The sequence below is a fragment of the Drosophila navojoa genome, chromosome 3 (assembly GCF_054131105.1).
Source record: "Drosophila navojoa isolate 15081-1374.11 chromosome 3, UAZ_NAV_1.0, whole genome shotgun sequence".
Taxonomy (NCBI): Eukaryota; Metazoa; Arthropoda; class Insecta; order Diptera; family Drosophilidae; genus Drosophila; species Drosophila navojoa.
In genome coordinates this window covers 17943940-17957272 of record NC_142891.1, presented here as the reverse complement: position 1 = coordinate 17957272, position 13333 = coordinate 17943940, and the positions used below count along the sequence as shown (strand labels likewise).

At 36.7% G+C, this 13333-nt stretch overlaps 1 protein-coding gene across 27 annotated transcripts in view; it reads right to left on the bottom strand.

Annotated features, from left to right (window-relative positions):
• Positions 1–13333, bottom strand: part of Nhe2 (Na[+]/H[+] hydrogen exchanger 2) — a 23342-nt gene extending 10009 nt beyond the window's left edge. For 8 of the 27 annotated variants that reach the window (XM_089257156.1, XM_089257166.1, XM_089257160.1 and 5 more), the window contains exons 1-15: positions 12823–13333; positions 10921–11179; positions 9175–9438; positions 7197–7393; positions 6915–7035; positions 6459–6597; positions 6128–6345; positions 5775–6067; positions 5514–5639; positions 5240–5427; positions 4774–4912; positions 4151–4165; positions 838–894; positions 648–734; positions 405–585 (exon numbers count right to left, since the gene is read on the bottom strand). In XM_089257156.1, coding sequence (XP_089113282.1) covers positions 405–585; positions 648–734; positions 838–894; positions 4151–4165; positions 4774–4912; positions 5240–5427; positions 5514–5639; positions 5775–6067; positions 6128–6345; positions 6459–6597; positions 6915–7035; positions 7197–7393; positions 9175–9438; positions 10921–11179; positions 12823–13332 — 2794 coding nt within the window. In that variant the 5' untranslated portion in view covers position 13333. The remainder of the gene's footprint in view (positions 1–404; positions 586–647; positions 735–837; positions 895–4150; positions 4166–4773; positions 4913–5239; positions 5428–5513; positions 5640–5774; positions 6068–6127; positions 6346–6458; positions 6598–6914; positions 7036–7196; positions 7394–9174; positions 9439–10920; positions 11180–12822) is intronic. The other 19 variants (XM_030385495.2, XM_030385502.2, XM_030385497.2 and 16 more) reach the window with 6 other exon arrangements.

Sequence of the window (13333 nt, the reverse complement as noted above, 5' to 3'; positions counted from 1 at the left end):
AATTATTAATAGCACAGTAGGATGTATTATGTTAGAAAGGGTTCGTAAAATTTATTGGTGGAAGAATGTACTATAAAGCTTAAAAATATATTTGTTTTATATTTTACGAGCCCCTGACATGCTTATTAGAAATGCATAAGAAACTTAAATGTAATGAGGTGCAGGCTATGTATAGTTAGACTTGGTTAATTTGTATTGATGTTGATAAAATCATAAAAATCGAAAAAAAAAACTCTACTTAAATGCTCAGATTACATCTGGAAAACAGCTACAGTCTAGATAATCAACTGAAATTTTAAATTTTGATTTTAGCTCTCTACAGAAGCTACTAAATATTGGAGGAATTAGTTTGTTTTCATTGTTTTTTAAATATTTAATTTCTGTATTCATTTAGCGGCATTTACCTATGTCTAATCTACGATATTTGTTAAGTGAATTGTGAGTATGTCTTTTTCTGTAAGATTTTTTGCGTGAATGGTTTGAACTCGGATGCGTATTCGTACCATTGGAGAGCTGCTTCGCGGTGCCGTTCTGCTGGAAATCATGGAAGGAGACGTGATTCTGTTTAACATTCTCCTTGGTCTCCTGCAGAAATAATTGTATGTTAAGATCTAATTTACAATTGAAGATCAAAGATCTTTGCTTACCTTATTGCTGGCGCCTCGTTTGCTGCGCTTGTGATGTTTGCGATCGTTGAACATGCGACGGAAATTCATTTGCATTTTATAATTGACCTAAAATGATATATGCATAGAAATCATATTTGTTAAATATAGATATGCGACAGTACTCTATAGGTGCTCTCAGAGATTTGTCAAAGTGTTTTCATGAACTCACCTGTGTGGACAAATCTCTGTCATCTACTGCGTGTCGGCTATAACTAAGACGACGGTGCTGTAAGGAATATGACGAAAGCACATTTAATGCAAAATCAGACATATACGAACATTTAGTGTTCTTAGGTGATATACATATGTATATATATATATATACAGCTGCGAAAAATAAAATAGCACCACTTGCATATTCAGAGTTTGAGGCGTTCTCCTGGACACATTTATCAATGTATTCATGTAATTTTTTCACTCAGATAAGCAGAAATGAATTAGTTATTACGGCAAAAAAGAATTATTACAAAAATATTCATAGTTTTTATATAATTCAAAAAATTCTCAAAAAAGCCGAAAAAATGCCGAAAAAAATAATAGCACCACTTTTTCATTTTGCGCTAAAAATCATTTAAAAAATTAAAATGAGTAAAAACTTTTAGTTTATTGTTAATGACAAATGAAAATAAATATACTCCCTTAAATTTAGCATTTATTTGATTTGCCTTTGTTAGCAATTAGGGCTGCTCAACGCCCAGACATGGATTCAACCAAGTCCTGACATCGTTTAAAGGGAATTTTAGCTCAGGACTCCTAAGCGACTTCCCAAAACTTTTTTGCATTGCTTGTATTACATTCAGAAACTATTTTCTGTCATCTGCCCACAAATTTTCGATTAGATTTAGGTCCGCCGGCTGTGCAGGTTAGTCGATTGAGTTCTCCTGGAACCATTCCTTCGCTTTCCTTCCGGTGTTTTTGGGGTCATTGTCTTGCTGGAAGACCCATTTTAGTGGTATATTGTATCCAGCATCACTTATTCAAATATATCAACATAAACATGTCGGTCAGTTATGGTTTTGATCCAATGAATTGGGCCTACACCATAGTACAAAAAGCAACACCATACCCTTACATTTGATCCTCCACCTTTAATGGTTTTTGTTGTACGTCTAGGGTTGAATTGCAAGTTCTGTGGACTTCTAACGTTGGACTGCGATCCCTTTCCACCAAACATTATCATCTTACTTTCATCAAGCCAAAGAATGTTGCTCTATTCCTGCGCAGACCAATATTTGTGATCCTTTGCCAATGCCATCCGTTTAGAAATGTGTTTTCTATTCAAATATGATACTTTTCTTGAACGGAAAGCATTTAAATCGTAATGTTTTAAGTATTTCCGTACTGTTTGGTCTATTGCTGATATGTTTAGGTCCTTTTTCAGTTGAGTAGCCGACTTAAAAGGATCTTTTTTACTCACGCGAATGAGTCAAGTCATCTGTTGCTAGGTCAGAACTCAACGCCGTCCGCATTTTTCACCATTTTTTTTATGGATTAATGCATGGTGGATCTTTTTATGTGAATAACCCATCAAACGACCAACTCTCCTGTGAAAATTTCGACCCGAAATCAACTTTTTGATTAGATTGCGTTGTTCGGGGGTGCAATACTTTCCATGACCCATTTTTTGAAAATTTTTACAAATTTTGTAAGTTTTTTAATTAAAATAGATATATAAACAACAAATCTCATCAATAAAGGCTTTTGAAGATATGTAACTCTGCTAAAAATACAGGTTTTCACTCGAAAAGTAGTAGTGGTGCTATTATTTTTTTCGGCATTATTTCGACTTTTTTGAGAATTTTTTGAATTATATAAAAACTATGAATATTTTTGTAATAATTCTTTTTTGCCGTAATAACTAATTAATTTCTGCTTATCTGAGTGAAAAAATTACATCAATACATTGATAAATGTGTCCAGGAGAACTCCTCAAACTCTGAATATGCAAGTGGTGCTATTTTATTTTTCGCAGCTGTATATATAGAAATCGTTAAAAGGATTAACTAGCATCGGGTCAATGCTTAACAGTTATTTCACATAAAGAAAAATGTATTATTTTATTTTGCTGAGAACTAGCATAAACAACAATTGATTACGGTGTAAAAAGGTCGCATAACATTTGTACAGATTATACATATATAGAGATTATGCCATCTGAATAATACATTTATATATATGTATGTATATGTATATTTATATATGTATATTAATTGAGTTATCAAGGACGGTGCATTTGGGCGCAACAATTGAGGGTTAACTTCGGATCAGCCGAAACATGAATACTCTTTCCAATAATAAACGTAGAGGCGGTATATTCTTAAATGATACATTATCATGTCACTCAGCTATGGCGACAAGTTTGAATTTTCAATCCTTTTATGGCTTTCAGACACTAATGATGTCCTATATTTTTCAGGCTTTGAATGATTTTTTTCTATTTCAAAGAAATACCAAATTAGTAGGCCATAAAATTAGTTTAATATCTGAAGGGAAGAAAATAGATAACTATTGAACAGACCTCATACATATTCATTTGTTTCAAGCATTATTTCATATTTTGAAAAGAGTATACAGATATATAATATTAGAAGGATAACACATTGTAACACAACAAATATTGATTATAGATGAGTTATATATATTAGATTCTTGCTAAACAGTGTGTGTAATAATATATCTTGCAAGAGTAGAAGGTTAATTATATTATTTTCGTGAAAAAAATGGTAACAAATAAATAAAATAGAAGAAAAATGTGGGTGCCTTTACACTGAATCGGCTAGGGTGGTCGATTCAGGTGTGCAATTCGTATTATAAGACTTTCAATTAAATAACCATTTTATTTTAACGAAAATTTAAATTCTATGGCAACAAAACTAATCAAAAATGTTAAGTATTGTTCTATAAATTTATCATGTTCTACATCTAATTTATTGCAAATCTTTTAAATAGTTATTTATAAGAATATATTTAAAGATTTTCATATCTATTTAATTTAAACTCTAGCTGAACCAATTTTATATGTATACTGTTGAGTCTATCTATATCTAAACATCTTTATTTTTAGCTTGTTTGATGTTAAACTTAAAATATCAAATCTGACTTTAGATCTTTATGAAGATTTAAGTATACATTTATGTAGATATGTATATTTATATAACATGTGAGAATTATTTTTCCGTTTAGTGAAAGTTTGTTTATGAATACGATTATTTAAAGACTGTTTTTTTGTGTTTTGTTTTCATATAGACACCAATTGAAATACATTAAGATATTTACTAGAAACTGTTGATTATTTAATTAGTATAATTAATTATATGCATTACAAAAACATTTTGCGGTCATTAGTACAGACTCACAAAGAGTGTAACATATACAGAAAAAAATTTGTTTTAATTAAAATTAGTTATACAAATTTGTTAAGTAAACGAAACTAAAAATGAAACAGAAAACTCTTAAATCAGTTTGAACCAATTTATTCGTACCATTTGTATGGAAGCCTTTCATTACGAAAATATTTGAATATTTTTGTACAGTTTCGTAAATAATTTTCAAAGCACACAAAAATTTGAAGTAGTTTTCGGATATATTTTTGTTTTAGTTGAATACGTGACGTTGACGAGAAGTTGAAGTCGAAGTTGAGTTCGTAACAACGGGAAGAAATCAAACAAACGATTAATTACAAATATATCTAAATATATAGATATAATCAGCATATGTAAATAGAGAGTATGTGAGAGGGATAGATAAATATAGATATTTATATATATTAAGAGATAGAAAGAGTGAAAGAGATAGAGAGAGAAGCGTGTCTCAAAACCAAATGCCCATAAAGGAAACTAAGGTGAAAGCATAAAATACAAATACGTCTACGAGGCGTCAAGTATTTTTTGTGAGATCGATTAGACTCGTGATAAATATATCATATATTGGGTTAGTATTTAAGAACTTGGGCTGTGTGTGTGTGTCTATATGTGTTTGTGAAAATGCTATAAGGTATATAGTAGTAGTCGATAAAACTGGTACTGCTATATCATAGAAATCCAAACCAAAATCGATTATTATGCTGAAATGCTGAATACTGCTCTTTCATTATCGGTATACATACCCTTCGATAGGGCTTAAGTTCTTCGGCGAGCAAGTGATGTATCTTGGCATCAGTCAAATCCTTTTTCGATGGATTATAGTCCAGTTCAGCCATGTCCAGGTTGTGGGAACACGAGTTATCCAGATTTGTCAAGCTTGGACTGTGCGAGTCAAGAGATTAGCAGGCAATAATATAAAGTTTTTAAATATTATGTACATATAACACAACCAAGTATTAACTAAAGATACAGATAAACGAATTTTAGATATGCAAAAGTAATATATAGAGAATAACAGTGTACGAGAGAGAGAGAGAGAAGTATTATTGAGTGTACAAATTAGGAGCCAATCAAATTGTTTGTGCTGTTCATGCTAAGAAAGGACTACAAAAGTTTTGTTGTTTAATTTGTTGCATACATGCATTGTACTGCTATTGTTATCGTTATCGTTATCGATTATTGATTATCGATTATCCAAAATTCGTTTACCAGGTGGTGTATATGGTTGGCGGTGCCCACCTGCCCCCAATATAATTATTGGTATAATTCCTAAACAAAGCACTCATCGACTCGGTGCCCGTCATCTGGCCAATGGTTGAGGGATTGCGACGCATCACCTCCATGGCATCGCGCATGGTCAGCTTGGAGTATGTCTCAATAATCTTTGGTTCAGCGCCCTGAAGAGTAAAACAGACAGAGATAGAGATAGAGTTTAAATAATTCGAGAGTCAAGCTGGTTAGGATTATTTTATTCGATGCCTACCTTCAGGTCTCTGATCAGCAGTGGGCGTATGAAGCGATTGTCGAAACGCTTGAACTTATCGCGCACATTGTAATTGCCTGTCTTGCCCACAATATCCTCAATGCCAGCCATCAAGTGGTCCATGAACTAAGGTAAAGAAATAAAATATTCAATGTAGATTAGCAAAATTTTTCATCAGGTTTTTGAAGAATAATATTTATAATTTATCAAAACAATATTTGTAACTAGCAGTTGTATATTTGACAAGCGTGTTAAACTTACTCGTTCGTGTATGCGCTCATTCATGGAGGGCTTGCGTTTGTTGGCTCGCTTCACATTCAGTATCTTGACGAGGGGCTTTATGGTGATGCCTTGCAGAAACACCGTAAAGTAGATCACAGCTATGGTTGTGGTCACAAACATGTTCTTATGCTTGACCACCTTCTCGTCGACGAGCAGCACGAGAGCAAAGGCAACAGCGCCACGTAGACCGCCATACGACATGACGAACTGATCCACCCGCGACAATTTGTGCAGTCGAAAACGATTGGCAATGGCCGACAATATAATCACACCTGTGCAGGTAGAGAATGATTTCAGTAATGGACATTTGAAAGGGTAGTTGGATCACCCACCGATAACACGAAAAACGGAGCAGAAGGTAATGGTTAGCACCACAAACCACGTATTCCACACGTGCATGTTATTGACTGTCGCCACGCCTAGGAACATGAAGATAATTGTTTCCGCCGAGCTGGATAACATTTTCAGGGCATATTTAACGGTCGTGTGCGATTTCTGAGAGATATTCGATTCCACATAGTTTTTCATTGTAATGCCACAGAAGGTAATGCTGCACAATAGAGAGAGACAGTCAGAGAGACAGAGAGAGAAAGGAAAAAAAAAGAGCAATGTGGAAGTATTAAATTATAATAATTATATTAGTTTTATTTCGATCATACTTACGCAAGTATGCCGCTCATATGAAAGATTTCCGCATTTAGATACGCCAGATAGGCCATAACAAATATAAATATGGGCTCTATGACACGCACATGATCCGTAAATCGTGTAACCAGACCGGTTAGGAAGCCCCAAATGATGCCTGCATAAGGAAAATAAAATGACACAGGTAAAATATGAATTGAAAAGGTATATAAAAATATATTTAAATAAACATGTAGATAGATGTCTAGCAGACGTCTCAGTGTAAGGTGAACATGGTATTGGAATAAGGTTCCTAGAAATGTCAACTACAGTAGTGCTCTGGATGTCTTCTCCTCCATTATGTTTAATATTATATATATAATCTATAATCTGATTATGCATTTATAATAAACTACAGCTGGATGAATATGTTTTCACTCATTATATCATATATACTTTCGATTCATGTATTTATTGATTGGCTTTGCGTCTTACCTATGGCAGTGCCTCCCAGAGCCACAACGAAAAAGGAGCCAACGCCGCTGGCAATGTCCTGTGCCATTATGTGCGGCAATCCAATTTCGTTATAGGCCTCCATCATGTGGTACATGACGACCTGCAAGAGAATATCAAACGAATGTATGTATATTGTATGGCGGCCAGCTAGTAGCAATCGGTAGTTGCATTTCGAGAGGAGCTGTTTCGTGGCTTAAACGATGATTTGATGGGCTTGTAAAAGTTTCTGGCGAATCACCCAATAAAAGCAACTGCACTTACCGTGACGGCATCGTTTAGCAGGGACTCGCCGAAGACAACAATGTAGAGGATCTCGTTGACGTGTATTTCCTCGAAGACGGCAAGGACGGCCACCGGATCCACGGCGGAAATAAGCGACGCAAACAGAAAGACATCCAATAGCTTGGGCATCTCATCGCCAAAGATGCCCATCACGCCACACGCATAAAGCGAGCCACCTGCAATGCAAGAAGGGGCATGAATCTCTACACTATTTTTCTCTTCTTCTTCTTTTCCAGTTTATTGCATTGTCAGTCGCACACGTCGGCACATGTGCGCACACTTAATTAAACCGAGTTCTTCTAATGCAATTGAAATGGGAGTACGCTGTTTTAATATTATTTGTTGAAATTACTATATATTCAATTTGCGATTAGCTAATGCACAGGTTTAATTTAGGAGCAGGAGTAAGGCAGTAGGAGTAAAAGTAAAGGATATGTTGTGGCTCTGCAGGAAAATTAATAACAGCATATATTTAAAAGTGAATGTATAGCAGTAGAAATGCAGACAGTTGGTCTAGAATGATACTCGAGAAAGACCATGCAAAGCAACCTCAAGAAATCAGCAATAAAAATCTTAAATTTCAACTGGAGTTTCAATGTTGGCTTTATCTAACATTTGTAACAATATCTAGTAGCGTTGTATATCAGTGGAAACACTGGTAGTACCTACAGTAAAATACTTGGAAAAACACGCGTAATAAAATGTCAACGAGACACCAACAAAAATCTTAAATTTCAACTTACTCAAGGAAACACTCACTACATTTAATATGAGTTTTGGTGTTGGCTTTATCTAACATTTGTCAACATTTAGGTGTAACAAAATCTCTCAGATCTGTAAATATTTGCTTATTTTTCATTAAAATCACTTTGTGCGGGTGTGAGCCAACCGAGCGTAATGCCTCGTGCCTTCATCATTAAATCTCGTTTCCTCAAAAATTACCCTAGATACAGGCATGTATCTGTATCTGTATCTGTATCTGTGCATGTGCCTATCTATGTGTATATGCATGCACACATACACACATCAATGCCGTGCGGTGCCACATTTGGCATAAATCACGTCTAAACGGTCATCTACAACTGTTCCCTCCCCCCATACCCCGCATCCAGCCCTTCTCCGTTCCATGCTCATGTTGCCCTGCCCTTGGACAACAATGTTTGTTGCTCGCGTGCCACAAATTTTGATGTGTGTGTGTGTGTGTGTGTGTAACAAGCGTGTCGCCATTGTAGTGTGTTCTAAGTAATGCTCCATATATGTATCCAGTAATTTTGCTGACTTTGTCGGCGTGTGAAAATTGCAATTGAAATGTTAACGCTACGCTGCCTGCACTGACATTACATCATTCATTTCATATTCTTGATTTAGTATCTATATAAATTAATATTGGTCTTTAAAGAGGAAATAAAAAAAGTACATATGTGTATATGTCTTTATCATCAATAGTTAATAACTATATAATCTCAATAACTATGTAATTCCAAATGCCTTCCGTTCTACATTCCGAAAAGGTTTTAAATTGAAATCATATGATCACATACTTATAAGATAAGCTGAATTGATAATCTGGAAATGATTAAAATAACTTTATGATTTTTAAGAGATTAAAGTAGACTTTTGTGAAACTATTCACATATAGTTGTAGTGATATAGTATAAAAGTTTGATTTCGACCAACATTTTATCAATTCAGCATATTCACTAATACTGCAAATACTCCCTCCACTCAGGCTATCTCTGCTTTCTGTTGAGCTCCATGAGAGAGCAAATGAATTGAGCTTTCGCGCGTAATGGATGAGTGTGATCCACCATCAAGTGGTGCAGTCATGGCTGAGCAACCACTTCAATTTCAAAACACTTAAGGGTCGCGTTCCACTCAATTGGCGGCACAGACACGATAACGATGACGATGTCGATGACGCAACTTCAATGGAAATCAATTCATTGGATTCGCTTACCAATTGTGGCCACATTGAAGATGGTGCCGACGACGGCCATTAGCAGGATGGTGCCCAGGTTGTCGAAGAACATGCGATTCGGCATAAAGTAGCCCGCATCCAGAATTATCGGCGGCAGCATGTAGAAGAAGAACGTGTTCGGCGTGAGTGGGGAGACGGCAACATCCGTGCAAAAGTAGAGCACAACGCCAATGACCACGCCCACGACAATCAGCAGGCAGGATTCCGGAAATATCAGATGCAACTTGGGTGTCATGTGGAAACCTGAAATGTAAAGTGAAAAGAAAAACAAATATAAATTTTAAATGCAAAGAAAAACTTGACATGGGCCTAACAATGCCCATGAATTTGCATATGTACATATCAGAGTAGTTGTGGGCGTCGACGAATACTTTTGCTGGTGTTACACTGACTGTAAAAAGCGAGACAATAGCAATTTCCATTTCAACAAACACCCATTTACATGGAAATTTCGCCAGCAGATCCCCTCCCATATACCTCGCAAATATACATTTGTTGTTGTTGATATTGTTGATTTTTGTATTTGGGTCAATGGCTATGCTGATGACTATACTACTATATAGTAAACAATGCTACATAAAACAAGGCAGTTAAGGCACTTCAACGCAAATATATTTTCAAGAATTTATTTTGATTTAGTTGGATTAGCAAGTTTTCTAGAAATGCCAAAAAGAGTTGTAGAGAATCATATTAATAAGTACATGTAAATGTTTTATAAGATAAAATATATTTCATTATATTTGATATATCTCAACATATTTTGATTATAATGAATGATTAGATGTGCATATCAAAGTCATTATATAAAAGTTTCTATTAACTATTATTCGTTAATGAAATTTATACACTTTTTAATCCATATATAATGCTCCATTATAAAACTTTAGTAGAGCCTGTGGCTAGGCAACCTATCCGAAAATTTTCATCAAGTTTAAAGTGAGACTTTTATTTAATAAACTTTTGCATAATTTCGGCATCATTTTGAAAATGTTTCTAATAATTATTTAAGTGGCTCTGGTCACTTGTGGCACTTGCCAATGCGGAGTTGTCCATAAAAAGAGGCCAACAATGGGTGGGTGGGTGAGCGGTTTCGGTTTGCTGCTGCGTGTGCCTTTCGGGCGCATATTTGATGGCCTTCGGCAAATGGACTTTTGTGCAAGAGCGAATAAAATATTAAAAAAAACAACAAAAAGAATTCAAGGTTTAAATCGGCTGCAAGAGCAAGCCAAGCTGATAACAAAGTCAAGAGCACGAAGGGGTCAACGGGCGGGAGGAGTGGGAGGTGGAAATCGAGATTGCAGCCAAAATGGCTTATGCAATCAGCAAATTGTTGCTCCTGGGGCTGATGCTTGAGCGAAAGCTTGGGGGTTGGCGCAGGGATTGAATTACATTTTTTTTTGGGGGTTGCTTTTTAGGGGGCAGTGTCAAGGTTTTCGTTGTGCTTGTTGCGCACTTGGCTGGCGCTTATGCAATGTCCTTCAGCTGGGACAGGGCTGCACACCTACACATCAATACAGGCACTCACACACACACACGCTTACAATTTGACGTAAAGCTGCATGTCACTGACAGCGGCAGAGCCGACGTTATATAAAACATATTGATTTTGCTGGCCTGGCAACCGCTGCCAGCCTGCAGCCACGCCCACTCTCACACACACACAGCAACTAGAGTTATATACCCATATAGATGGTTATACTGTAGGTACTAAGCATATATACTTACCGATTTTGGCTATGCTCGCTGACAGTATCCAAATGCCAATTATGAACGGCGTCTTGACCCGTGCAAAATCCACTTGGGAGAGCGGATAGCGTTCCATATGATGATGACCCGCCTCCTCCTCATCGTCGAGCGACACATCGAACAGGTCCTTCTCGCCGTGAGCGTCAGATTTCAGGTGTGCGGCATGGGGCAGCGGCAGAGGTGGCGGCAGCGCAGTTGACGCAGCCAACGAGGACGACGCCGTTGTCGTCTGTGCCAGCTAAACGCGTTGGGGCGAAAGGATAGGAGCATAAATGTAATCATTGGCCAGGGCGCCACGGTAATTGATTCGCTTTTGTCAGGTCGAATTTGGTACACATTTTGGTAATTGTCCATAAATAATGTCAAATAATGTCGAAAGGACTTTATCGAGCAGCTAGACAGTTAATTGAATGGTGATTCACTCAGTGGAAACAGTCATGAATGGAATTCTTATAAATAATGTATCATATGTCGCTTGACATTTCCAATTGTTTCAGTCCACGATATGTTGCTATAGGTCAGTGGCTTTATTTTCTTTCAGTTTTCAGACTCAAATTCATAAACCACTAAAGGTTCTTATATTGCATTTAATTTTTATAATTCCTCTATCATGCTCTAATCTTTCGCTGAATGGTGAGTTCTTGTTTCACAACATCAAATACATTTATCTTTGTGTCAGTCAACTAACTAACTAAGTGGAACAATCAGCCAAAGTAATCCCTGTCATATTACAAACTACATTTATCTCTTAAGGCTGGGACAGTCGTATCTATCATAGACTATATCTTCAGTCGGTTGTCCGTCCATTCTGTCTGTCAACAATTGACGTCAGCCGACACATTTGTTAATAACTCATGACATGAGACATTTCCACCGTTTTGCAATGCTTCAACTTGCCCAATTATCATAATTGAATTTTTTTGCGCAGTCGTTGAATTTTGCTGACTGTTGAGCCGATTGGCCAATAGCAGGCCATGCCTGAGGACTTATTGGCAACGAAGGCAGCCAAAGCAACTAATTAAATTTGCATTAGTTAAAAGAGTATGAGAATCCTTTAACTGGCCTACTCGAAGTGAATCGAAGTTATTTGAGTAGGCCGCTTAAAGGTTTCTCATACTCAATTACATTTAGCTAACCAAATTGACGGCACTCAAAATCCAATTGAAAAGCAGTCGGAATCAAATGACAGCTCATTAATTATGCATAAATGACTTGATTTCATGCGGTGAGAATAAGGGAAACGACAGATTTAAAGCGAAGCAAAGCTAAGAACAGTAATTAAATTGAAGGATGTGGATGGGGATGTGACAGTGCTTTGTAGTCAAGATAATTATTTGATATTTACTAAAATTCGTATAATAGTAAAAATTAACATTGGGTGAACCTACAACCTGCTGATGAATCGAGAATAAATATTCAAATCACTATCAAAGTGGAAGAGTACTTATGAGGAATCCTGCAAAGAATCCTAAATCAGTTGAATGAAAAGATGTAGAGATTGAATGGATAGCAAAGTTGGCAAACATCTGCGCCATCAAAGGCAATAAAGGATACTCTGATTGAATTCTATAAAAATAAATATATATATTGCCTTGTCTTGTGTTTATGTTAATATACAAATATTAACATACAAATTAATAATTATAATTATTTTAACAGATACTGGATCGTTTGGAGTGTATTTTATTCTTTTGAATTAGAAAGAAAAATCTCAAGATTAATGAGAGATAGTGAAACATAAAATTAAAAAAAAAAATAACACTCTTTAATATTACAATGTATTTTAATCGCCAGTGAATCGACCAAAACTCTCTCTTATAATAATGACAGTTCGATATTCTATGACAACCCCAAACTTATCAAAACAGTAATCAAACTTACGTTTAGCTGTGGGATAGCATCCGCCGGCTTAATTGTGGAGCTGGAGCTGGAGCTGGAACTGGAACTGGAACTGGAGCTGCTGGCTGCACTCATATTGGGACGCGCCTCGATGCCGCCCAAGAGCAAACAAATGCCGCATAACAGGAGCAACAGTTGCCGCTGCCAGCTGCCGCTGTCACGGTATTTACACATTTTTGTGGCTGCTGATGGCTGCTCACACGGTGGTGCGACTGCTGGCGGTGCAGCCAAGTGGTGCACGCTTTGATTTCGAGCCATTCGATTCACTGCCTGGCAAGCGGTTCTCTCGCGCAATTGAGTTTTTATAGCACCAAGGCGATAACTGGAATTGGAATTGGAGTCGGCGCTGCGAGCGGGAGTGGGAGTGGGAGTGGGTGTGGTAGGAGCTGCTGTGCTTGTGCAGCTGCTCCAGCAGGCGCGGCGGGCGAGGTTCATTTGTTGCTGCAACGCTGGCGTCGCACTGTCGTAATCCTTTTCCGTCCGGCCACTCATG